At 45.7% G+C, this 22795-nt stretch overlaps 2 protein-coding genes across 3 annotated transcripts; both read left to right on the forward strand.

The window, feature by feature from the left end:
• Nucleotides 1–645: 645 nt before the first annotated feature.
• Nucleotides 646–7879, forward strand: LOC120724494 (somatostatin receptor type 3-like). Of its 2 annotated transcripts, XR_005693939.1 has the most exons (3): nucleotides 646–1704; nucleotides 7197–7324; nucleotides 7743–7879. XR_005693939.1 is itself a non-coding variant. In XM_040016684.1 (2 exons), the coding sequence occupies exons 1-2, from the start codon at nucleotides 928–930 to the stop codon at nucleotides 7761–7763; spliced, it is 798 nt and encodes a 265-aa protein (XP_039872618.1). In that variant the 5' UTR covers nucleotides 652–927; the 3' UTR covers nucleotides 7764–7873. The 2 variants fall into 2 exon arrangements, 1 of the variants encoding a protein (XP_039872618.1); XM_040016684.1 differs by lacking the exon at nucleotides 7197–7324 and having other exon boundaries at nucleotides 652–1704; nucleotides 7743–7873.
• On the forward strand, nucleotides 7768–9656 carry LOC120724493 (ras-related C3 botulinum toxin substrate 2-like). Its single transcript, XM_040016683.1, has 4 exons — nucleotides 7768–7842; nucleotides 7961–8035; nucleotides 8438–8597; nucleotides 8904–9656. Exons 1-4 carry the CDS (start codon nucleotides 7768–7770, stop codon nucleotides 9032–9034), a joined length of 441 nt encoding a protein of 146 aa, XP_039872617.1. The 3' UTR covers nucleotides 9035–9656.
• The last annotated feature ends 13139 nt before the right edge of the window (nucleotides 9657–22795 follow it).

The following is a 22795-nucleotide window of genomic DNA, read 5'->3' on the forward strand; positions in this document are numbered from 1 at the left end:
CATGCAAACTGTGTGCTGTGTCTATTCCACCATGTAAAGCAGGGTTCCCCAATCCCAGTCCACGGGGGCCGGTGTCCCTGCAGGTTTTAGATCTCACCCTGGGTCAACACACCTGAATCACGATTAGTTCATTACCAGGCCTCTGGAGAACTTCAAGACATGTTAAGAAGGTAATTTATTCATTTAAATCAGCTGTGATGGATCAAGGACACATCATGATGGGCGACCGTGGCTCAGGGGGTTGGGAAGCGTATCTGTAACCAGAAGGTCGCCGGTTCGATCCCCGGGCTCTTTGTCCTGGTCGTTGTGTCCTTGGGCAAGACACTTTACCCTACCGCCTACTGGTGTTGGCCAGAGGGGCCGATGGCGCGATATGGCAGCCTCGCTTCTGTCAGTCTGCCCCAGGGCAGCTGTGGCTACAACTGTAGCTTGCCTCCACCAGTGTGTGAATGTGAGAGTGAATGAATAGTGGCCTTGTAAAGCGCTTTGGGTGCCTTGAAAAGCGCTATATAAATCCAATCCATTATTATTATTATTATCTAAAACCTGCAGGGACACCGGCCCTCGTGGACTGGGATTGGGGACCCCTGATGTAAAGGATGCTACAAAGGATGAAGCATTTTCTCCAACAACAGATCTGCTCGAACAGAAACTGAAAACAGAACTCAGGAAAGGTCCCAGAACAAACTTTATAGCTTTACAGACACATTTCAGTGGACAAACAACCAACACGGCTGATTTGTTGGAAGAGTTGATTAACTGGACATCTCCAAAATGTTAGAATACACCTTTAATACATTAATTGCTTTATATTTCATGTCCACATGAAGTGTGCTAAATTAATTAACTTTGCTTTCTGTAGGGCTGCTGATCTTCTACTGATGTGAGCTTACCAACAACTGTTGCCTGATAGTCGTTAACGCCTCGATGGAGCTCATCCAGTTTGCTTTGCTGCCTCAGGAAGTCCCTACAGCTACCTGGAGCAACACCTCTGCCCCCTCCTACTCTCATTTCCTGCTCCTTTCTACTCCCTCCGAACCGCTTCACAGCTTCAACCAAGATGACACTTCGTTTCTCCTTAACAGCTCCTGTCAAAATTGCACCAAAAGTAAACCAGGATCCCTCCCTGGCTTGGCTGGAATCTTCATCCCACTCATTTATTGCATCGTTTGTGTCGTTGGCTTGGTGGGAAACACTCTGGTCATCCATGTTGTTGTCAACTACACAAAACATGAGTCAGTCACAAACATCTACATCCTCAATCTAGCCATTGCAGATGAGCTTTTCATGCTGGGCCTACCCTTCTTGGCGGTACAGAACGCTTTGCTCTCGTGGCCTTTCGGCTCTCTGATGTGCCGAGTGGTTATGACAGTGGATGCCATCAACCAGTTTACCAGCATCTTTTGTCTAACTGTGATGTCAGTGGACGGATACCTGGCTGTGGTGCATCCCATCCGCTCTTCTTGGTGGCGGCGCCCCCACGTGGCTAAGGCTATCAGTGGCACCGTTTGGGTGGGGTCCTTTGTGGTGGTGCTGCTGGTAGTGGTGTTCGCGGACGTGCTGAAGGATGATGGGAACTGCAGCATCGTATGGCCTGAACCAGCAGAAGTGTGGAAGACATCGTTTATTGTCTACATGTGCACTGTTGGATTCTTCTGCCCCCTGCTGGTCATATGCTTGTGCTACCTGCTGATCGTCATCAAGGTATGACTTTTAGAGTAACACTGAAATAATTTGAGTTTTTAAGATAAAGGAGGAAGTTGGAGACATTTTTGAAAAAGTGTAGTCTATTCAATGCTCTTTTCTAAAAATATTACATAGTCTAACTCAGATGGGCAATAGTGAAGTAGGAGCCTTTTATTGTTGATTAAAACACCGCAGCATTAGTGTCATGGCCAACTTAAATCAAACTAGAATCCGCAAGTAAACAGATTTCAGCTGCAAACTGTTTTAAGAGTATTGTGGCTTCAGTCAACTAATGTTGATCTACTTGATTGACATTTTATGATTGACATTTAACTGTTCACCCACTGTCTAAAAAAAGCCATTTCCTTTAAGGCCACTCTTACACCCTCAGGAAAGGGCTAGGGGATGAGGGGATTAACAATGATAAGCTCAGGGGAGAGATAACGAGTCAACTATACTGTTATATCACTCCAACAAAGGATGTCAACAGACTAGAATCTGCTGAAAAGACAAGAAATGGTTAATCAAAGAAAAACTTCACTCTCACATAGGGCACTGGCTGCTCACTACTAGCTCAAACACAGCGCTAAACTCATCGTCAAATACGTCAAAGCACATCACTACACAAGCCTCTGCAGGCTGGGAAACAAACACCTAAGGTCACCACAGTACTGACACTGGCGTACACCGAGAAGCTCTCCACAAGCTTGTATCCAGCTATACACTGGCTCCTCAGGAGAAATGGGCGGCAGCTGAACCTGTGGGAGCCTGCTAGGGTTATAACAGCCATCCTCACTTTACAGTTTTTTTTAATTGGTTTGGTACTATTTTCATAACTAAAATGTACATTTTCAAATCTCTCAGTACAAAACTCACATTTGATCACATTTGTAACACCACTAGAATAGAATAGAATTCAACTTTATTGTCATTGCACATGCACAGGTACAGGGCAACGAAATGCAGTTTGCATCCATCCAGAAGTGCTTTAGTGATATAGATATATTACAATATATATTAGCAATAATATAGATATGTGAGTATATTACAGAAATGGGTCTATTATGGTATGTTATAATGTACACGGTATGAAGTATGTTGTGAATATTCTATAACTATAAGTATGTACAGGCTGTAGTGAGTACAAGCTATGTACAGGATATAAATATGAAAAACTATACAGAATATGAAATAAATAACTTTACAGAATCTGAGATATACAGCTATACAGAAATGGGAACTATGCAAGTTGTAAACAGTTGTAGGATTAAAGATTATCGAATGTACAGAATGATTATTTACACAGAGCTATACAGTAGTGCAGTTAAGATAAGTGAGGGTGTAGATAGTTTCTACAGAGGCTATATAAAGTGCTAGTGGTTGTGAGTGGTGGTTCAGTCCATGTTATTATTGTGTGTTTGAGGGTACAGTTGTCCATTGTGGGTGTGTGTATGTTCAGTCCATGAGTTTAACGTGGGTCAGATGTCAGGAGGCAGAGTTCAGGAGTCTGACAGCTGTGGGGAAGAAGCTGTTCCGGTACCTGGTGGTCTTAGTCCGGAGGCTCCTGTAGCGCCTCCCAGAGGGCAGGAGGGTGAAGAGTCCATGTGATGGGTGACTGGGGTCTTTGATGATTTTCCCAGCCCTTTTCAGACACCGCTTCCTGTAGATGTCTTTTATGGCAGGAAGTGGTGCTCCGGCGATGCGCTGGGCAGTTTTCACGACCCTCTGCAACGCCTTCCGGTCCGAGGCAGAGCAGTTCCCGTACCAGACTGTTATACAGTTGGTCAGGATGCTCTCGATGGTGCAACGATAGAAGTTCACCAGGATGTCTGAGGACAGGTGGTTCTTCCTCAGAGTCCTCAAGAAGAAGAGGCGCTGGTGAGCCTTCTTGACCAGCTTGGAGCAGTTGGTCGTCCAGGTGAGATCCTCGGAGATGTGGACTCCCAGGAACTTGAAGCTGCTCACACGCTCCACAGCCGTCCCCTTAATGTGGATGGGTGGATGTGGGTCAGCATTCCTCCTGTAGTCCACGATGAGCTCCTTGGTCTTCTCGGTGTTAAGCAGCAGGTTGTTTCTGTCGCACCACTCAGCCAGACGATCCACCTCCTCCCTGTAGGCGGCCTCATCGTTGTCACTGATGAGGCCAATCACCGTGGTGTCATCTGCAAACTTAATGATGGTGTTGGAACCATCAGCAGGTCTGCAGTCGTGGGTGAAGAGGGAGTAGAGGAAAGGGCTCATCACACAGCCTTGTGGTACACCGGTGTTCATCGTGATTGTAGATGAACAGTGGTTATCCAGCCGGACATGTTGGGGGCGGTTGGTCAGGAAGTCCAGTAACCATTTGCAGATGAGGGAACTGATGCCCAGGTCTGTCAGTTTCCTGATGAGTTGTGAGGGGTGGATTGTATTGAATGCTGAACTGAAGTCTATAAACAGCATTCTGGCGTAGGTGTTGTTGTTGTCCAGGTGTGAGAGGCCAGAGTGCATTGCGATGGAGACTGGATGGAGACACTAGTCATTCTTTCAAATCTGATGTCATGATTTCATTGTATTTGCACATATTTTCATTCCACTTAATCATTGTTGCAGAACATATGATCATTGTGATATATTCTGAGAACATTTGCTTTAATCACCCAAACAAAACAGTAAGATCTTTTTTCAACTTAGTACTTTTACCAATCATTTCATTCAGGAGCAAATAATACAAGGTAAGCGTTTCAAATTGTCCTTGGTGATGAATGAGTGTAACTGAACTGTAAAACTTTACACAGCAAATATTACACTTATGTTCAGGCATAACAAAAAAAAAAAAAAAAAAAAAAAAAAAAAAAAAAATTGAAAGCTGACATTGTCCCACACAACAACATAGACGATGTCTTCTCCCTGACAGGCCTGCTCCAGTTCATTTAAAAAAAAAAAAAAAAAAACTATCAGGTGTTCAGTGTTGCATGACCCTAGAACTGGTCTACAGCCTACCACACCATCTTCAGATATAGCTGCACACATTGAGATGTTTCCCCCACGTTGTCCAGGGACTTGGATGGTAGCCCTTTGTCCAATAAGGTTATGTCCTCTGCGTCTAGTTTTTGCCAGATTGAAACCGGCCTCATCAACAAGAATATACTTGTGATGATTCACAGCAGCGTCCAGCTCCATCACCCTCTAAAATGATAATTTTTTTTTTTTTTTTTTTACAACTAATAGTTGTCAGTACTGTTAGAGTAATTGCATGCCAGTTTAGTGTTGTACCTGAATATATTCTGAACGCAGTTGTTTCACCCGGACATTGTTCCTCTCAAAAGGAACCAAGTAAATGTGTTTCATGGAAACCTGGTGCTTCTTCAAAAGCCGGGCAATTGTTGGAAGGCTAATTGATGGCACATGTCATTGCTGTTCTCAATAGCCTGTTTGATTTCAGACAGCCGTATGTCATTCCTTGCCCTGACCATTTCCACCACAGCCAACACCTGCTGGTCAGTCAAAACACGTGGGCGACCACCACCAGGTTGTCTCCTGTTAATTCTGAGGACAATCATATACTGTGAATATTGAAGTATTACAAATTACATTACTGTAAACTGACAATTACATGTTGTTCATCTATACAATAGAGTACTATATTTTAGAAGTGAAGTTGCTATAGCAGACATACCGGTTTTCTTGGCGAAAAGTTCTGATGATAGAGCTGACAGTTGACCTTTGTAAATTAGGCTGTACCAACCTGGCAGCCTCAGCCATGGTAAAGCCTCTGTTAACCACATGGTCAACAATGATGGCCCGGACTTCATTAGAGACAATGGTGCATTGTCTTCTGCCTACATTTCTCTGAAGACCACCTCTCTGTCGAGGAGCACCACCACCTCTTCGATGAAGGTTTCCTCTCCCTACGAGTCTATCCTGCTCCATATTTGAACAGTGCAAAGTCTCAAACACAGTTCTACTTATATGGTAACTAATTGTGATCATCAGGGGGAAACAATTAGCAATTAGTATTTCTAGATTGAAAGCTCTTGCAGCAATGTGTAACTTACAAATGACCAGATAACAATCAGTCAAGTTGAAAATCCATGGACATAATGAAGGATTCATTGATTAAACATTAAGATCAGTTGAATTAAATGATAGACAAATGTATTAAACTGAATAATAAGAGATGCAAATCAAAAATTTTATAGTGATAACATTATGAAAGGCAGTAACTGTGAACAAAACATTTATTTAGATGAAACACTTATTTTGTGTAGTGAAAAGGATATTTTGTCATAATGTGTATTGTACTGACACAATTGAAAATATGCTGAAATGTTTGAAAAACGTGCACTTTTGATGATCTGTTGTGATATAAGTACTAAGAGTTTTGAAAATGTACCAATTGCTTGTGAAAACTGCGCCAAACCAATTAAAAAAAACTGTAAGCCAGCTTTCTTCTGTTCATTATAAACAGGTTGAAAAGCAGTGGTGAACCAGCAACAGGGTCATGTGCAGCGCATGAGGCTGCATAGCTGCAGACCAGTCAGGGTGCCCGTGCTGACCTCTGTACATTCATGAAAGCACCAAAAATGGGCACATGAGCATCAGAACTGAACCACGGAGCAACAGAAATACATGGCCTCTATAGCTGTGCCCTCTTTCAGCAACACAAACATGTTTCAGGACTGGTTTAAAGAGTACAACAACATGTTTAAGGTTGAGAAGCTCCGAGGCCCCACCTCGCAACTTCCAGAACTTAAAGGATCTGTTGCTAGAATCTTGTTGCAGATACAGCACACCTTCAGGGCTCCAGTGGAGTCCATGCTTCAGGGCTGTTTTGGTATCAAAAGGGGGACCTGTGGCCTGTGGTCATAATGTTATGCCTGATCGGTATCTGCATGAGTGTGTGTATACACTGTTACTGTAACTTGTTTATATGTAAACAAGGTTATAACTTTTCATCTTCCACTTTCACAGTTGCTAATCTTTTTGCAGTCATGATTAACATTGCTCATGTTGACTCATTGTGAATCATGTTGCTGCATCTGTGGGACACATAATTGAACTTTGGGAACATAATGGCTCCTTCCACACTAAAACTCTGTCTCGGTTATTTTTGTTTAAAAAAAAGAACCTCACTCCTCTCCACAGTGACGTCCTCCTAAACTTACATTACTCAGAAAATCTGCCAACATATGCATAGATGCTGAAGTCCAACGTAAATGGACTACACTCTGTTAATATCACTAATGGCACAGGAGGATGAGTGTACTTAAGTAGTATTTGCACAGACCTAATGGAAAAGCAGAGTGTGTTATGGTTAGCAGGTGTTTCTACATTTTGGGAGAAAAACAGCAATCAGATGTTGTTCTTCCAGCAATCTGAACTCTTAACTCTATAAATATGTTTAAACAACAAACAGAATCACGTATATCCTCCCTAACCACCAGCAGGATCTCAGATAGTGTTGACTGTTTGTCATAGTTGTTCTATGTTTAACAGTTTACGTTATTTCAGTGACTTTTCTATTTCAGGAAATCCATCCATCTATCCATCCATCTTTTTAACTACTGGGTCATTAAGTAGGCTGAAGCCCATCCCAGCTGTCATTAGGCAAAGGGCGGGGTAGACCTCGGACAGGCCATAAAACAGGATTAATCTGGTACACTAGTCTCTTTTTTTCTTTAAAAAAAACATCTGTGTCTGCAAACATTTGTGTTATCAGTTTCATTTGAGCCTGAATACATTTTGGATGAAATTTCTCAAGTTTTTAAAATTGAGAAATTAAACTGTTATTCTACTATGAGACCACACGGGGGCAGCCCTGCCTTATTATGTATTATTCTCTCTTACTAGACATGGTTAGCATGGCTTTTGTGTCAAACTAGTAATGTTGTTGGTTAATGTTTTTGTGAACAGTGGTATTTCAAGTATGGTCCTGTTTTTTTCTCCATTACAGGAGTTTCACTGGTTAAACAATCAGTGAATTGAAAGATTGTTGAATGAATGAATAACCAATGAAATGAAAGGTTGCCTATGACTTGTTGGCTGATCGCTGACCTTCTCTACTCTCCCCACAGATTCGACAAATATTCAGCTAATGTGATGGTGGACAGCAAGCCGGTCAACCTGGGCCTCTGGGATACAGCTGGACAGGAAGATTATGACAGGCTCCGCTCCGTACAGACTCACACATGCACACACAATAACTAATGGACATAAAGTTACACAGACAGAACTTATATAACATGTCAGCTAATTAAAACTGCAGCAGCTATTCTAATTCTTGTCTCCTTGTCTCTCCATCCAGGATGTTTTCCTAATCTGCTTCTCCCTGGTTAGCCCGGCATCCTATGAGAACGTCAGAGCTAAGGTGAGTTTTGGCTGTTTTTTATGAGGCCTGTCTCTCAGCTGCCAAGGAACAAAATGTAAAAAAGAACAAACGGAACAAAAGCAGTAATTTATTATAGAGAAAAAAAATAGGTACTTGGATTACAAAATGGAGAAAAAGCCTAAACAGGTCTAATAATTGATGTGAATGAATGATTGATGCTGTGGGTGAAAGTTGGATGATGTATTTCTCTCATCTTTAATAGCTACAGCATATCATGACTCATGTTTTCATGCCTTCATCCACCTTTCTGTAACACCTGGCATCAGAACTTCATCTCCCTCCACCTTTGATTCTGTTTTTTGCCTCTAACACGTTCCTTGATTTTGCGTGTTCCCCTTTCTTGCCTCTTATTTAGTTTTCCTTTACTCTGTATTCTGCCAGTGGTACCCTGAGGTCCGTCACCACTGCCCCTCCACGCCCATCATCCTGGTTGGCACTAAGCTGGATCTGAGGGATGAAAAGGATACCATTGAGAAACTGAAGGACAAGAAGCTGGCGCCTATCACCTATCCACAGGGCCTAGCTCTGGCTAAGGAGATAGGTCAGTCACTCTTACTTTATTTCCTTGAAAAGCACTTTAAGATCTGAAGCTCTCCTCACCAGTGAAGATATGAAACTAGCAGATGAAGATGCTAGAGAACTTTGTAGCCTGACTGCCTCTGCAAATTTTTGTTATTCCCCTCATTTCCTGGCATCACAATAAAAGTATAGTAGCTGTAGTTGACTATAGTGTTCTTTGAAAGTTGAACTTATTCTTCTCCACTACCAGCAAACCTTTCTTCTCTTACTTTGTCTTTGTAGTTCTTTCTCTTCTTTTATTAACGTATATGTGTCTTCGCATGTATAGATGCAGTCAAATACCTGGAGTGCTCAGCCTTGACCCAGCGTGGTCTGAAGACTGTGTTTGATGAGGCCATTCGTGCCGTCCTCTGCCCTCAGCCCGCCAAGGTCAAGAAGAAGCCCTGCTCGCTGCTGTAAACGGTACGACTGAATAAAACACAGAGGAAGAGGAGGAAGAGAGATTAGACGTTTGAGAGAAGAGAGAAACAAAGTTAACTCGCTCATTAAATCAACACATAAAGTAGAGTAGAGGTTTGAGGGCTTCTTTTCTTTTCTTTGAACATAAGTCTGAAGCTATTCAATCAAGCCTTTTATTTGTCACATGCAATGTTTACATCTGCAGTGAAATTGGACCCCCCCCCCCCCCGAACATACATACGTATCAGCTCCAGCCTTGAGACCACAGCTGACACCGATATGGTAGCTGCATGAAATGATGGTGGTTTTCCTTTAGTGCGAACAACTGCATGTCAATTTCACAGTTGGTCTAACAGTCCGTCACTGGTCTCTCAGTCTCCCGTTGGAGAGCTTCTCTGAGATGTTATCAATCTTGTGCTCAGAGAGCAGAGACTGCCGTGAGCTTCTCCAAGATCTTATCCGTGTTGCGTTCAATGAGCCCATTTTGAGAAGTCACGACCCGTCCCATCATTTCCATCATAGCGGGCAGCCTTGTGGGGTTTTGGAAAGCCGATTCTGCAATCTTTGATAAGCCAGGGCCAAGCCAACTCCGAACAGCAAGAACCCTGTTATCATGGTTCCGAAAAGGTAGATGTCTACAGGGAGTGCAGAATTATTAGGCAAGTTGTATTTTTGAGGAATAATGTTATTATTGAACAACAACCATGTTCTCAATGAACCCAAAAAACTCATTAATATCAAAGCTGAATGTTTGTGGAAGTAGTTTTTAGTTTTAGCTATTTTAGGGGGATATCTGTGTGTGCAGGTGACTATTACTGTGCATAATTATTAGGCAACTTAACAAAAAACAAATATATACCCATTTCAATTATTTATTTTTACCAGTGACACCAATATAACATCTCCACATTCACAAATATACATTTCTGACATTCAAAAACAAAACAAAAACAAATCAGCGACCAATATAGCCACCTTTCTTTGCAAGGACACTCAAAGCCTGCCATCCATGGATTCTGTCAGTGTTTTGATCTGTTCACCATCAACATTGCGTGCAGCAGCAACCACAGCCTCCCAGACACTGTTCAGAGAGGTGTACTGTTTTCCCTCCTTGTAAATCTCACATTTGATGATGGACCACAGGTTCTCAATGGGGTTCAGATCAGGTGAACAAGGTGGCCATGTCATTAGTTTTTCTTCTTTTATACCCTTTCTTGCCAGCCACGCTGTGGAGTACTTGGACGCGTGTGATGGAGCATTGTCCTGCATGAAAATCATGTTTTTCTTGAAGGATGCAGACTTCTTCCTGTACCACTGCTTGAAGAAGGTGTCTTCCAGGAACTGGCAGTAGGACTGGGAGTTGAGCTTGACTCCATCCTCAACCCGAAAAGGCCCCACAAGCTCATCTTTGATGATACCAGCCCAAACCAGTACTCCACCTCCACCTTGCTGGTGTCTGAGTCGGACTGGAGCTCTCTGCCCTTTACCAATCCAGCCACGGGCCCATCCATCTGGCCCATCAAGACTCACTCTCATTTCATCAGTCCATAAAACCTTAGAAAAACCAGTCTTGAGATATTTCTTGGCCCAGTCTTGACGTTTCAGCTTGTGTGTCTTGTTCAGTGGTGGTCGTCTTTCAGCCTTTCTTACCTTGGCCATGTCTCTGAGTATTGCACACCTTGTGCTCTTGGGCACTCCAGTGATGTTGCAGCTCTGAAATATGGCCAAACTGGTGGCAAGTGGCATCTTGGCAGCTGCACGCTTGACTTTTCTCAGTTCATGGGCAGTTATTTTGTGCCTTGGTTTTTCCACACGCTTCTTGCGACCCTGTTGACTATTTTGAATGAAACGCTTGATTGTTCGATGATCACGCTTCAGAAGCTTTGCAATTTTGAGACTGCTGCATCCCTCTGCAAGATATCTCACTATTTTTGACTTTTCTGAGCCTGTCAAGTCCTTCTTTTGACCCATTTTGCCAAAGGGAAGGACGTTGCCTAATAATTATGCACACCTGATATAGGGTGTTGATGTCATTAGACCACACCCCTTCTCATTACAGAGATGCACATCACCTAATATGCTTAATTGGTAGTAGGCTTTCGAGCCTATACAGCTTGGAGTAAGACAACATGCATGAAGAGGATGATGTGGACAAAATACTCATTTGCCTAATAATTCTGCACTCCCTGTACTTTTGATTGTCACAGTGTTATTTGGGCAGCTGCCTGCCTAATATAACATAACATCACCACAATATTTTACATTAAATGAGGAAATGTATCTTTGTTTCCTCAGCTAAGACTGCTTGGCTGCTGTAGCTTGTGTTTATGTTGAGAGTGACATCTGATTTAAAAGCAAGAAGCAAAAGCCACTGAGCACCATCAGTCAGCACAGAGGCAATGCTACAAATTTAAGGAACGAAGGTCAATTCTTTGTGTGTGTACATGCACAGAGCACATGTGCACACGGTTGTGCAGATTAACTCACAGATGTATATGACAACTCATGTTTGTGGCATTGACATTGTTTTCCAATCTTAAATGTAATACATACATTTCCGTCATTGGCCATAATTCTTGCAAGGAAGGGACTCAAAGGTCACAAGTTATTAAATCAAATTAATTAAACACACCATTAAAAGAAGTTCACTATTCACTCCTTAACACATTGAAAATAGTGACATCAAGGGAAAAACATGCAGTGCAGCACTATCAGATGCCAGTGACGGTTGGGCTCAGTGATGAATCAGGTGAGCTGGATTCATGGCTGAATCAAGACATAGGTTCCCCTGCTGTGGTCAGTGAGGGAAAAACAGTGGCGAAAAAAAAAAAAAACAACGTTTCAAATGTGAAGTTCATATTAATACAGGTTTTGTTTCTAGGCAATTGTGCAGATGCAGGCTCTGGGCGGAGCCAGGAGTTTAACAGATTTAACATAATAACTACACTGATTTCATTTCCTAACACAGGATGACAAGACTGGGGCAACGATACTCGAGAGGAGAATTTCTGATACTTTCTGAGATATGATGTCACTAACCTTTTCTTTTAATTTCTAGCTCCAGGTGAATTGACACATGGGAGTGTGTCAAAAAGGGGGAAGATGAGTTTTAACATCAAACAATGGTTTTATGAATATTCTATGACTTTATTTGTGTGTTTAATAATTTAGGTATGGTAAAACTTAAGCTTGTAATGACCCAAAAGTTCCCAGACTTTTTTAGAGAACCAGTGAGAAGTTTAAAGCATGATTTGCATGTTTAAGCATTAATGATTGAAATAAACAGAATAGCGTTTAGAGCAGAGGTATTAAACTAAAATTTGAGGAGGTCCAGTTGGAGAAAATCTTCTCAAGCAGAGGTCCGGGACATCATGATGTCTAACTTACGTTATGATTGTGATAGAGAAGCAACCTTTTTTTTTTTTTTTTTTTAATTTATATCTGAACGTATGAACAATAGACTGTCAAATCAATGAAAATACAAGTTAAAACATTTCAACAAAATTTATTGTTAACACTGAAACACACAGTAGGCCTACATTAGATATAGGGCTGCTGTTTAAAATGAATTAGAGAAAATAAATAAAATGGCTAAATTGTGCATCTTAAAACAAAGTGATTAATTTCAGAAAAAAAAAGTTTCCCTTTTTCTTTACATTTTACATCTCAACTAAACAGTCTCAATACATTTTCAACAGATAACATCAAAACATTTTAACAATTTTACAGTTTCTCTTTCTTTCACCCCGTTATATTCCACGTCCCAACTTTCTGTTGTTCAGTGAGAGAACTGAGCTTTAGTTCGCTCTACTAGGATTTTAAATCTGGGCTGGAATGGTGTCAGGGCCATTCTCATACACATGTGTAGGTGCTCATTGGTGAGCCTGGAACGATATTTAGTTTTTATTATGTTCATTGTGGAGAAAGCTGCCTCACAGCTGTATGTGGAGCCAAACATGGTCAAGATGTACAGGGCTACTTTCCTCAGATTTGGGAAAGCTGTCTCAGAGACCAATTGGGGCCAGAAAGTGGCAGGTTCAGTTCTTCCAAACTGCTCTTTCAGGGCCACATCTGCTTGGAGATCAATTAGTTGCATTTGAAGAGGCCCAGCATTTGCCCACTTGACTTCCTTTGAGAACCCTCTGACATCAGTGATGGCAAATGGGTTCTTTATGAACATGGTGAGCTGCTGTCCAAAGCTGAAGCTATCAAAACGTTTGCTGAAGTTTTCAATCAGCTTATCAACAAAGTCAACAAAAGAGGACACATCTCTCTGTCCCTGAACCTGTTCCTTCACTGTTGGGAAGTGTGCATAGTCTCCTTGCAGGTCTTCTTTGAACACTTCAAGTTTCCTCTGAAAGCAGCGGACAGCTGTCATCAGTTCACAAATTGAATTGTCCTTGCCCTGCAGCTTCAAATTCAGGTGTGAAGTGATATCAACCAAAAAGGCCACAATATCCATGTTTTTCCCATCATTTAAAAAGAGAGAAAAGTTTGTTGCTTTTTGACTTTCCAGCTCTTCCAAGAAAGCTGCTACTTCACTTCTGATGGACCAAATTCGCTCCAATGCTCTGCCTTTGCTAAGCCATCTCACATTGTTGTGAAGCAGAAGATCATCAGCGTGTGCATCAACTTCTCTGAGAAATTCCCTGAGCATGTAATGCTGACAAGAAGAAGATGCCCTGAGAAAATTTATCATTTTCATCATTGTTTTCATCACCTCAGCATACTCGTCTGACAGGGTGGAGCATAACACTGACTGATGAATAATGCAATGATAAGAGATTAGCTCGGGATTGTCCTCTTTCATTCTTGCTACAGCTCCTTTCTCTCTCCCCATCATAGCAGGGGCTCCATCTGTGGTTATTGAAACCACTTGGTTTGGCTCTATTCCTCGCTTTGTTAACATTTCCTTAATGGCCAGGTAAATATCATCTCCTCTTGTAGTGCTGTGAAGGGAAGTTACACCTAGCAGGTCTTCACAGAACTCTTTCTTATCATTGTTGAAGAACCTTACATAAACTAACAGCTGAGCATTGTCAGACACATCAGTGGACTCATCTACAGCCAAGCCTACACATGGTGTCTTATGAATAGCTTCTTCCAGCTGGGATAGCACATCCTGAGCTAATAATTCACTTCTCTTTGTGGCTGTTGATGCTGACATAGGTATTTGCTTTATTTTGTCACGAAGCTCTTCTTTTTGTTTACCCTCAAGTAATGTTTCTGCTACTGCACTCATGCACTCTTTGACAACACCTGCATCTGCAAAGGGCTTTTTGTGTTGACCTAAAATCCAAGCAACTCTGAGGGAACATTCATGAGCACTTTGTTGGGCGGTGAAAGAACTGGTTAAGATCCTTGTGGACTGATCATATTAGGCTCTGAGACTGCTAATTTTCTGGGACCTGAGTTCAGACTTGGGTGGGTATGATTGTTCAAAAGCTTTGTGCTTTGTCTCATAGTGGCGTTTGACATTGCCACTTTTAATCAGTGCCACGGTTTCTGAACATATGAGACACACTGGTTTGCTGCTTGCGGCCAGAAGAATGAACATATATGCGTCAGTCCATTCAGTCTTGAAGTTCTATTTTCGGTGTCTACTTTTCTCTTTTTTTGAAAGCGCCATAGTTGTTTTACCTCTTGTGACTCCCGCTCACGTCTTGTCTCACTGTATCGTTAATCGTCTCGCTTGTCATTCACCTCTCACCATGTCTTTCCTCTGTCTGTCTGTGTCTGCACTCAGCGTTGCGATCGCCTTGAATGCGCAGATGTGATTGGCTAAGTAGTGTCACGTGGGTGGCTTAACTCGCACACAATTGGTTTGTATGTTCCCTGGTCTAATACAATGTAAGGTTACCGCTTAAAATTGAATCGCCCCGTCAAAATTAAATATAATTTAATGTTTTGTTAACTATAGGTCCGGGTCCATATAGGATGGCGACTGGGTCCGGACTCGGACCCCGGTCCGCCTGTTAGTGACCCCTGGTTTAGAGGATAAAATGCCTGTGTTCATGAGAAGCTGAGTATCGCACTGGAGAGGAAATCGTAGGACGGAAGGCTGAAAGAAACACATGATTTTTGTAAAAAGGTGACAAAGGTTAGAAGCAAAAATGGTTAATTTGTTTTTGATTTCTTTTACTAAAATAAGTGGTTATTTTTATTTTCATATACGCATTGCAAATGTGCTCATAATGAGTTGGCACTCAGTCTTTAGAAGGTCATAAGCTTCGTTCGGCGTGATGGACCGGACTGATATATTGCAGGTATTGACTTTGAGTGCAGAGGGCTAAACGCAAACACGCTTACACACACACAGATTATGATTAGAATAAGTCCCTGGGCCAGAGAGTCCTGAACATTCTGAATATTCTAAACCAATTTTGAATCACTCGAGGAACAATGAATAACAACATTAGATTATTAAGGCTAGGCAGAGAGGTGTTTTGGTTTTCTGTCTTACAGAGAAAGGAACAGACACCAGACGAGGTCACGGAGATATGAGGATCCTTCGCAGCAGAGATAGGCGTGGAGACTGCCGAGACAGCAACTGGGGCCAAGGGTCATGCAGTTTGGGCTCTAGCTAGTCACCTCAAAAGGATGGATCCCATAAACACAGCAATAACCATGAAGGGGTTGGCAAAAAACCAGGAACACCAGACCAACGAGGTTCGAGAGGCTCTTGGTAAAAAGGGGGACACGGCTGTGACCCCAGAATACACAGATCGTTGTTTGAAAATCGGGGCAGAATAATCCCCTGATCTGTGCAACGACTGAAGGGTGGTCTAACCCCTGAGGTCGAAGAAAGAAGAGCAGAGAATCACCCGACTGGAAGACACTGATAGCTGCAGCAATAAAGTAAAGGTTAAAAGCTCCTTGGACAGAGGTTCTAGTCTGAGTACGTTTGAAAGGTACAAGGTGGCAACAAAATGAGGTTGGGGAAACTGGAGCACCAAGATAAAGCTGTGGGAGAACTGGAGAGCGATGGGAGTGTCATCTGTAACTACTATTGTTGTTGTAATCATAGTTTTTCTTGCATCTGAACTGTGCAAACACAGAGGTCATCCAATAGGGTCCACTCGTTAAACGGGGACACAGGGCCTCAGGACTAAGAAGAAGAAATGGACCTCGCAAACCTGGATTCTAGGGTGTAAGTGATCTCTTTTAAAAGAGATCAAAGGGGGACTGTGAGATTATTATATTATCTTATGCCACGTTATGCCCCTGATTAATGATTGTGAAATTATTATGTAGTTTTAGTTTGCATTATTCTCCTGAATTAGAAGAAGGTGATAACTATTACATTTGTTAAACTGATTTGTATTACATTAGGCTGCTGATTTATTGTGAATGAATGATATTGTTTTATGATGCATTATACTGCCTTCCTACAGACCAGGTATGAAGGATGCCTGAGTGGACATACAAAACTCACAAGTTCCTGGCTCTCACGGCTCCTATGCAGAGGGTTAATCGACGAAGGAGGAGCATCGCGAGGGGCGTCGGGGGACGGGGGACTGTGCCTCACTGCCCTCCCCTTCTCCAAGAAACCCGTCTTCAACCGAGTCGAGAGAGCCGGGAACTTGTGAGGTGTGCATGTCCTGGTGAGCCTCCACCTTTTATAGGTGGGTGCAGCCTCGACTGTACAGAGACAGACAAGACCAGCGGCACCACACAGACACTTCAGACCTGATCTGAGGACAAAAAACACATACACACACACACACACACACACACACACATCTTACCATTAAAAAAATAGGGTTCCTTTACAATGTCAGAAGGAGGAAGGCACTAAGGCTCCGCCTTCCGCCCCTCGACGCCCTCGCGGTGACCCCTCCTTCTGACAGGAACTTCCTACAGACCAGGTATGAAGGATGCCTGAGTGGACATACAAAACTCACAAGTTCCTGGCTCTCACGGCTCCTCTGCAGAGGGTTAATCGACGAAGGAGGGGCATCGCGAGGGGCGTCGTACGATTTGTGTTTGTGTATGTGTATGTGTTTTTTGTCCTTATGATCAGTCTGAAGTGTCTGTGTGGTGCAGCATGGTCTGGTTCTGTCCTCTGTACGTCGAGGCGTGCACCCACCTATAAAAGGTGGAGGCTCACCAGGACATGCACACCTCACAAGTTCCCGGCTCTCTCGACTCGGTTGAAGACGGTTTTCCTGGAGAAGGGGAGGGCAGTGAGGCACAGTCCCCCGTCCCCCGACGCCCCTCGCGATGCCCTCCTTCTTCGATTAACCCTCTGCAGAGGAGCCGTGAGAGCCAGGAACTTGTGAGTTTTGTATGTCCACTCAGGCATCCTTCATACCTGGTCTGTAGGAAGTTCCTGTCAGAAGGAGGGGGCACCGCGAGGGCGTCGAGGGGCGGAAGGCGGTGCCTTAGTGCCTTCCTCCTTCTGACATTGTAAAGGAACCCTATTTTTTTAATGGTAAGATGTGTGTCTGTGTGTGTGTGTGTGTATGTATGTGCATGTGTTTTTTGTCCTCAGATCAGGTCTGAAGTGTCTGTGTGGTGCACCTGGTCTGGTCTGTCTCTGTACAGTCGAGGCTGCACCCACCTATAAAAGGTGGAGGCTCACCAGGACATGCACACCTCACAAGTTCCCGGCTCTCTCGACTCGGTTGAAGACGGGTTTCTTGGAGAAGGGGAGGGCAGTGAGGCACAGTCCCCCGTCCCCCGACGCCCCTCGCGATGCCCCTCCTTCTTCGATTAACCCTCTGCAGAGGAGCCGTGAGAGCCAGGAACTTGTGAGTTTTGTATGTCCACTCAGGCATCCTTCATACCTGGTCTGTAGGAAGTTCCTGTCAGAAGGAGGGGGCACCGCGAGGGCGTCGAGGGGCGGAAGGCGGTGCCTTAGTGCCTTCCTCCTTCTGACATTGTAAAGGAACCCTATTTTTTTTAATGGTAAGATGTGTGTGTGTGTGTGTGTGTGTGTGTGTGTGTTGTGTGTGTAAGTGTTTTTTTGTCCTCAGATCAGGTCTGAAGTGTCTGTGTGGTGCAGCTGGTCTGGTCTGTCTCTGTACAGTCGAGGCTGCACCCACCTATAAAAGGTGGAGGCTCACCAGGACATGCACACCTCACAAGTTCCCGGCTCTCTCGACTCGGTTGAAGACGGGTTTCTTGGAGAAGGGGAGGGCAGTGAGGCACAGTCCCCCGTCCCCCGACGCCCCTCGCGATGCCCCTCCTTCGTCGATTAACCCTCTGCAGAGGAGCCGTGAGAGCCAGGAACTTGTGAGTTTTGTATGTCCACTCAGGCATCCTTCATACCTGGTCTGTAGGAAGTTCCTGTCAGAAGGAGGGGGCACCGCGAGGGCGTCGAGGGGCGGAAGGCGGTGCCTTAGTGCCTTCCTCCTTCTGACATTGTAAAGGAACCCTATTTTTTTAATGGTAAGGTGTGTGTGTGTGTGTGTGTGTGTGTGTGTGTGTGTGTGTGTGTGTGTGTTTTTTGTCCTCAGATTAGGTCTGAAGTGTCTGTGTGGTGCAGCTGGTCTGGTCTGTCTCTGTACAGTCGAGGCTGCACCCACCTATAAAAGGTGGAGGCTCACCAGGACATGCACACCTCACAAGTTCCCGGCTCTCTCGACTCGGTTGAAGACGGGTTTCTTGGAGAAGGGGAGGGCAGTGAGGCACAGTCCCCCGTCCCCCGACGCCCCTCGCGATGCCCCTCCTTCGTCGATTAACCCTCTGCAGAGGAGCCGTGAGAGCCAGGAACTTGTGAGTTTTGTATGTCCACTCAGGCATCCTTCATACCTGGTCTGTAGGAAGTTCCTGTCAGAAGGAGGGGGCACCGCGAGGGCGTCGAGGGGCGGAAGGCGGTGCCTTAGTGCCTTCCTCCTTCTGACATTGTAAAGGAACCCTATTTTTTTAATGGTAAGATGTGTGTGTGTGTGTGTGTGTGTGTGTGTGTATGTGTTTTTTGTCCTCAGATCAGGTCTGAAGTGTCTGTGTGGTGCAGCTGGTCTGGTCTGTCTCTGTACAGTCGAGGCTGCACCCACCTATAAAAGGTGGAGGCTCACCAGGACATGCACACCTCACAAGTTCCCGGCTCTCTCGACTCGGTTGAAGACGGGTTTCTTGGAGAAGGGGAGGGCAGTGAGGCACAGTCCCCCGTCCCCCGACGCCCCTCGCGATGCCCCTCCTTCTTCGATTAACCCTCTGCAGAGGAGCCGTGAGAGCCAGGAACTTGTGAGTTTTGTATGTCCACTCAGGCATCCTTCATACCTGGTCTGTAGGAAGTTCCTGTCAGAAGGAGGGGGCACCGCGAGGGCGTCGAGGGGCGGAAGGCGGTGCCTTAGTGCCTTCCTCCTTCTGACATTGTAAAGGAACCCTATTTTTTTAATGGTAAGGTGTGTGTGTGTGTGTGTGTGTGTGTGTGTGTATGTGTATGTGTTTTTTGTCCTCAGATCAGGTCTGAAGTGTCTGTGTGGTGCAGCTGGTCTGGTCTGTCTCTGTACAGTCGAGGCTGCACCCACCTATAAAAGGTGGAGGCTCACCAGGACATGCACACCTCACAAGTTCCCGGCTCTCTCGACTCGGTTGAAGACGGGTTTCTTGGAGAAGGGGAGGGCAGTGAGGCACAGTCCCCCGTCCCCCGACGCCCCTCGCGATGCCCCTCCTTCGTCGATTAACCCTCTGCAGAGGAGCCGTGAGAGCCAGGAACTTGTGAGTTTTGTATGTCCACTCAGGCATCCTTCATACCTGGTCTGTAGGAAGTTCCTGTCAGAAGGAGGGGGCACTGCGAGGGCGTCGAGGGGCGGAAGGCGGTGCCTTAGTGCCTTCCTCCTTCTGACATTGTAAAGGAACCCTATTTTTTTAATGGTAAGATGTGTGTGTGTGTGTGTGTATGTGTATGTGTTTTTTGTCCTCAGATCAGGTCTGAAGTGTCTGTGTGGTGCAGCTGGTCTGGTCTGTCTCTGTACAGTCGAGGCTGCACCCACCTATAAAAGGTGGAGGCTCACCAGGACATGCACACCTCACAAGTTCCCGGCTCTCTCGACTCGGTTGAAGACGGGTTTCTTGGAGAAGGGGAGGGCAGTGAGGCACAGTCCCCCGTCCCCCGACGCCCCTCGCGATGCCCCTCCGTCTTCGACTAACCCTCTGCAGAGGAGCCGTGAGAGCCAGGAACTTGTGAGTTTTGTATGTCCACTCAGGCATCCTTCATACCTGGTCAGTAGGAAGTTCCTGTCAGAAGGAGGGGGCACCGCGAGGGCGTCGAGGGGCGGAAGGCGGTGCCTTAGTGCCTTCCTCCTTCTGACATTGTAAAGGAACCCTATTTTTTTTAATGGTAAGGTGTATGTGTGTGTGTGTGTGTGTGTATGTGTATGTGTTTTTTGTCCTCAGATCAGGTCTGAAGTGTCTGTGTGGTGCAGCTGGTCTGGTCTGTCTCTGTACAGTCGAGGCTGCACCCACCTATAAAAGGTGGAGGCTCACCAGGACATGCACACCTCACAAGTTCCCGGCTCTCTCGACTCGGTTGAAGACGGGTTTCTTGGAGAAGGGGAGGGCAGTGAGGCACAGTCCCCCGTCCCCCGACGCCCCTCGCGATGCCCCTCCGTCTTCGACTAACCCTCTGCAGAGGAGCCGTGAGAGCCAGGAACTTGTGAGTTTTGTATGTCCACTCAGGCATCCTTCATACCTGGTCTGTAGGAAGTTCCTGTCAGAAGGAGGGGGCACCGCGAGGGCGTCGAGGGGCGGAAGGCGGTGCCTTAGTGCCTTCCTCCTTCTGACATTGTAAAGGAACCCTATTTTTTTAATGGTAAGATGTGTGTGTGTGTGTGTGTGTGTGTGTGTGTGTGTGTGTTTTTTGTCCTCAGATCAGGTCTGAAGTGTCTGTGTGGTGCAGCTGGTCTGGTCTGTCTCTGTACAGTCGAGGCTGCACCCACCTATAAAAGGTGGAGGCTCACCAGGACATGCACACCTCACAAGTTCCCGGCTCTCTCGACTCGGTTGAAGACGGGTTTCTTGGAGAAGGGGAGGGCAGTGAGGCACAGTCCCCCGTCCCCCGACGCCCCTCGCGATGCCCCTCCTTCTTCGATTAACCCTCTGCAGAGGAGCCGTGAGAGCCAGGAACTTGTGAGTTTTGTATGTCCACTCAGGCATCCTTCATACCTGGTCTGTAGGAAGTTCCTGTCAGAAGGAGGGGGCACCGCGAGGGCGTCGAGGGGCGGAAGGCGGTGCCTTAGTGCCTTCCTCCTTCTGACATTGTAAAGGAACCCTATTATTTTAATGGTAAGATGTGTGTGTGTGTGTGTGTGTGTGTGTGTGTTTTTTGTCCTCAGATCAGGTCTGAAGTGTCTGTGTGGTGCAGCTGGTCTGGTCTGTCTCTGTACAGTCGAGGCTGCACCCACCTATAAAAGGTGGAGGCTCACCAGGACATGCACACCTCACAAGTTCCCGGCTCTCTCGACTCGGTTGAAGACGGGTTTCTTGGAGAAGGGGAGGGCAGTGAGGCACAGTCCCCCGTCCCCCGACGCCCCTCGCGATGCCCCTCCTTCGTCGATTAACCCTCTGCAGAGGAGCCGTGAGAGCCAGGAACTTGTGAGTTTTGTATGTCCACTCAGGCATCCTTCATACCTGGTCTGTAGGAAGTTCCTGTCAGAAGGAGGGGGCACCGCGAGGGCGTCGAGGGGCGGAAGGCGGTGCCTTAGTGCCTTCCTCCTTCTGACATTGTAAAGGAACCCTATTTTTTTAATGGTAAGATGTGTGTGTGTGTGTGTGTGTGTGTGTATGTGTATGTGTTTTTTTGTCCTCAGATCAGGTCTGAAGTGTCTGTGTGGTGCAGCTGGTCTGGTCTGTCTCTGTACAGTCGAGGCTGCACCCACCTATAAAAGGTGGAGGCTCACCAGGACATGCACACCTCACAAGTTCCCGGCTCTCTCGACTCGGTTGAAGACGGGTTTCTTGGAGAAGGGGAGGGCAGTGAGGCACAGTCCCCCGTCCCCCGACGCCCCTCGCGATGCCCCTCCTTCTTCGATTAACCCTCTGCAGAGGAGCCGTGAGAGCCAGGAACTTGTGAGTTTTGTATGTCCACTCAGGCATCCTTCATACCTGGTCTGTAGGAAGTTCCTGTCAGAAGGAGGGGGCACCGCGAGGGCGTCGAGGGGCGGAAGGCGGTGCCTTAGTGCCTTCCTCCTTCTGACATTGTAAAGGAACCCTATTTTTTTAATGGTAAGATGTGTGTGTGTGTGTGTGTGTGTGTGTGTGTGTGTGTGTTTTTTGTCCTCAGATCAGGTCTGAAGTGTCTGTGTGGTGCAGCTGGTCTGGTCTGTCTCTGTACAGTCGAGGCTGCACCCACCTATAAAAGGTGGAGGCTCACCAGGACATGCACACCTCACAAGTTCCCGGCTCTCTCGACTCGGTTGAAGACGGGTTTCTTGGAGAAGGGGAGGGCAGTGAGGCACAGTCCCCCGTCCCCCGACGCCCCTCGCGATGCCCCTCCGTCTTCGACTAACCCTCTGCAGAGGAGCCGTGAGAGCCAGGAACTTGTGAGTTTTGTATGTCCACTCAGGCATCCTTCATACCTGGTCAGTAGGAAGTTCCTGTCAGAAGGAGGGGGCACCGCGAGGGCGTCGAGGGGCGGAAGGCGGTGCCTTAGTGCCTTCCTCCTTCTGACATTGTAAAGGAACCCTATTTTTTTTTAATGGTAAGATGTGTGTGTGTGTGTGTGTGTGTATGTGTATGTGTTTTTTGTCCTCAGATCAGGTCTGAAGTGTCTGTGTGGTGCAGCTGGTCTGGTCTGTCTCTGTACAGTCGAGG

This window comes from Simochromis diagramma, unplaced genomic scaffold (assembly GCF_900408965.1).
Source record: "Simochromis diagramma unplaced genomic scaffold, fSimDia1.1 OVJJ01000724.1, whole genome shotgun sequence".
Classification (NCBI taxonomy): domain Eukaryota; kingdom Metazoa; phylum Chordata; class Actinopteri; order Cichliformes; family Cichlidae; genus Simochromis; species Simochromis diagramma.

Bases quoted from the DNA above. Each gene is read 5' to 3' on its own strand.
- LOC120724494 (XM_040016684.1), top strand. From the start codon at position 928: ATGGAGCTCATCCAGTTTGCTTTGCTGCCTCAGGAAGTCCCTACAGCT. The intron at 1,705-7,742 runs GTATGACTTTTA...CTCTCCCCACAG, and splicing joins ACCTGCTGATCGTCATCAAG to ATTCGACAAATATTCAGCTA.
- LOC120724493 (XM_040016683.1), top strand. From the start codon at position 7,768: ATGGTGGACAGCAAGCCGGTCAACCTGGGCCTCTGGGATACAGCTGGA. The intron at 7,843-7,960 runs GTACAGACTCAC...TTGTCTCCTTGT, and splicing joins ATTATGACAGGCTCCGCTCC to CTCTCCATCCAGGATGTTTT. The intron at 8,036-8,437 runs GTGAGTTTTGGC...GTATTCTGCCAG, and splicing joins ATGAGAACGTCAGAGCTAAG to TGGTACCCTGAGGTCCGTCA.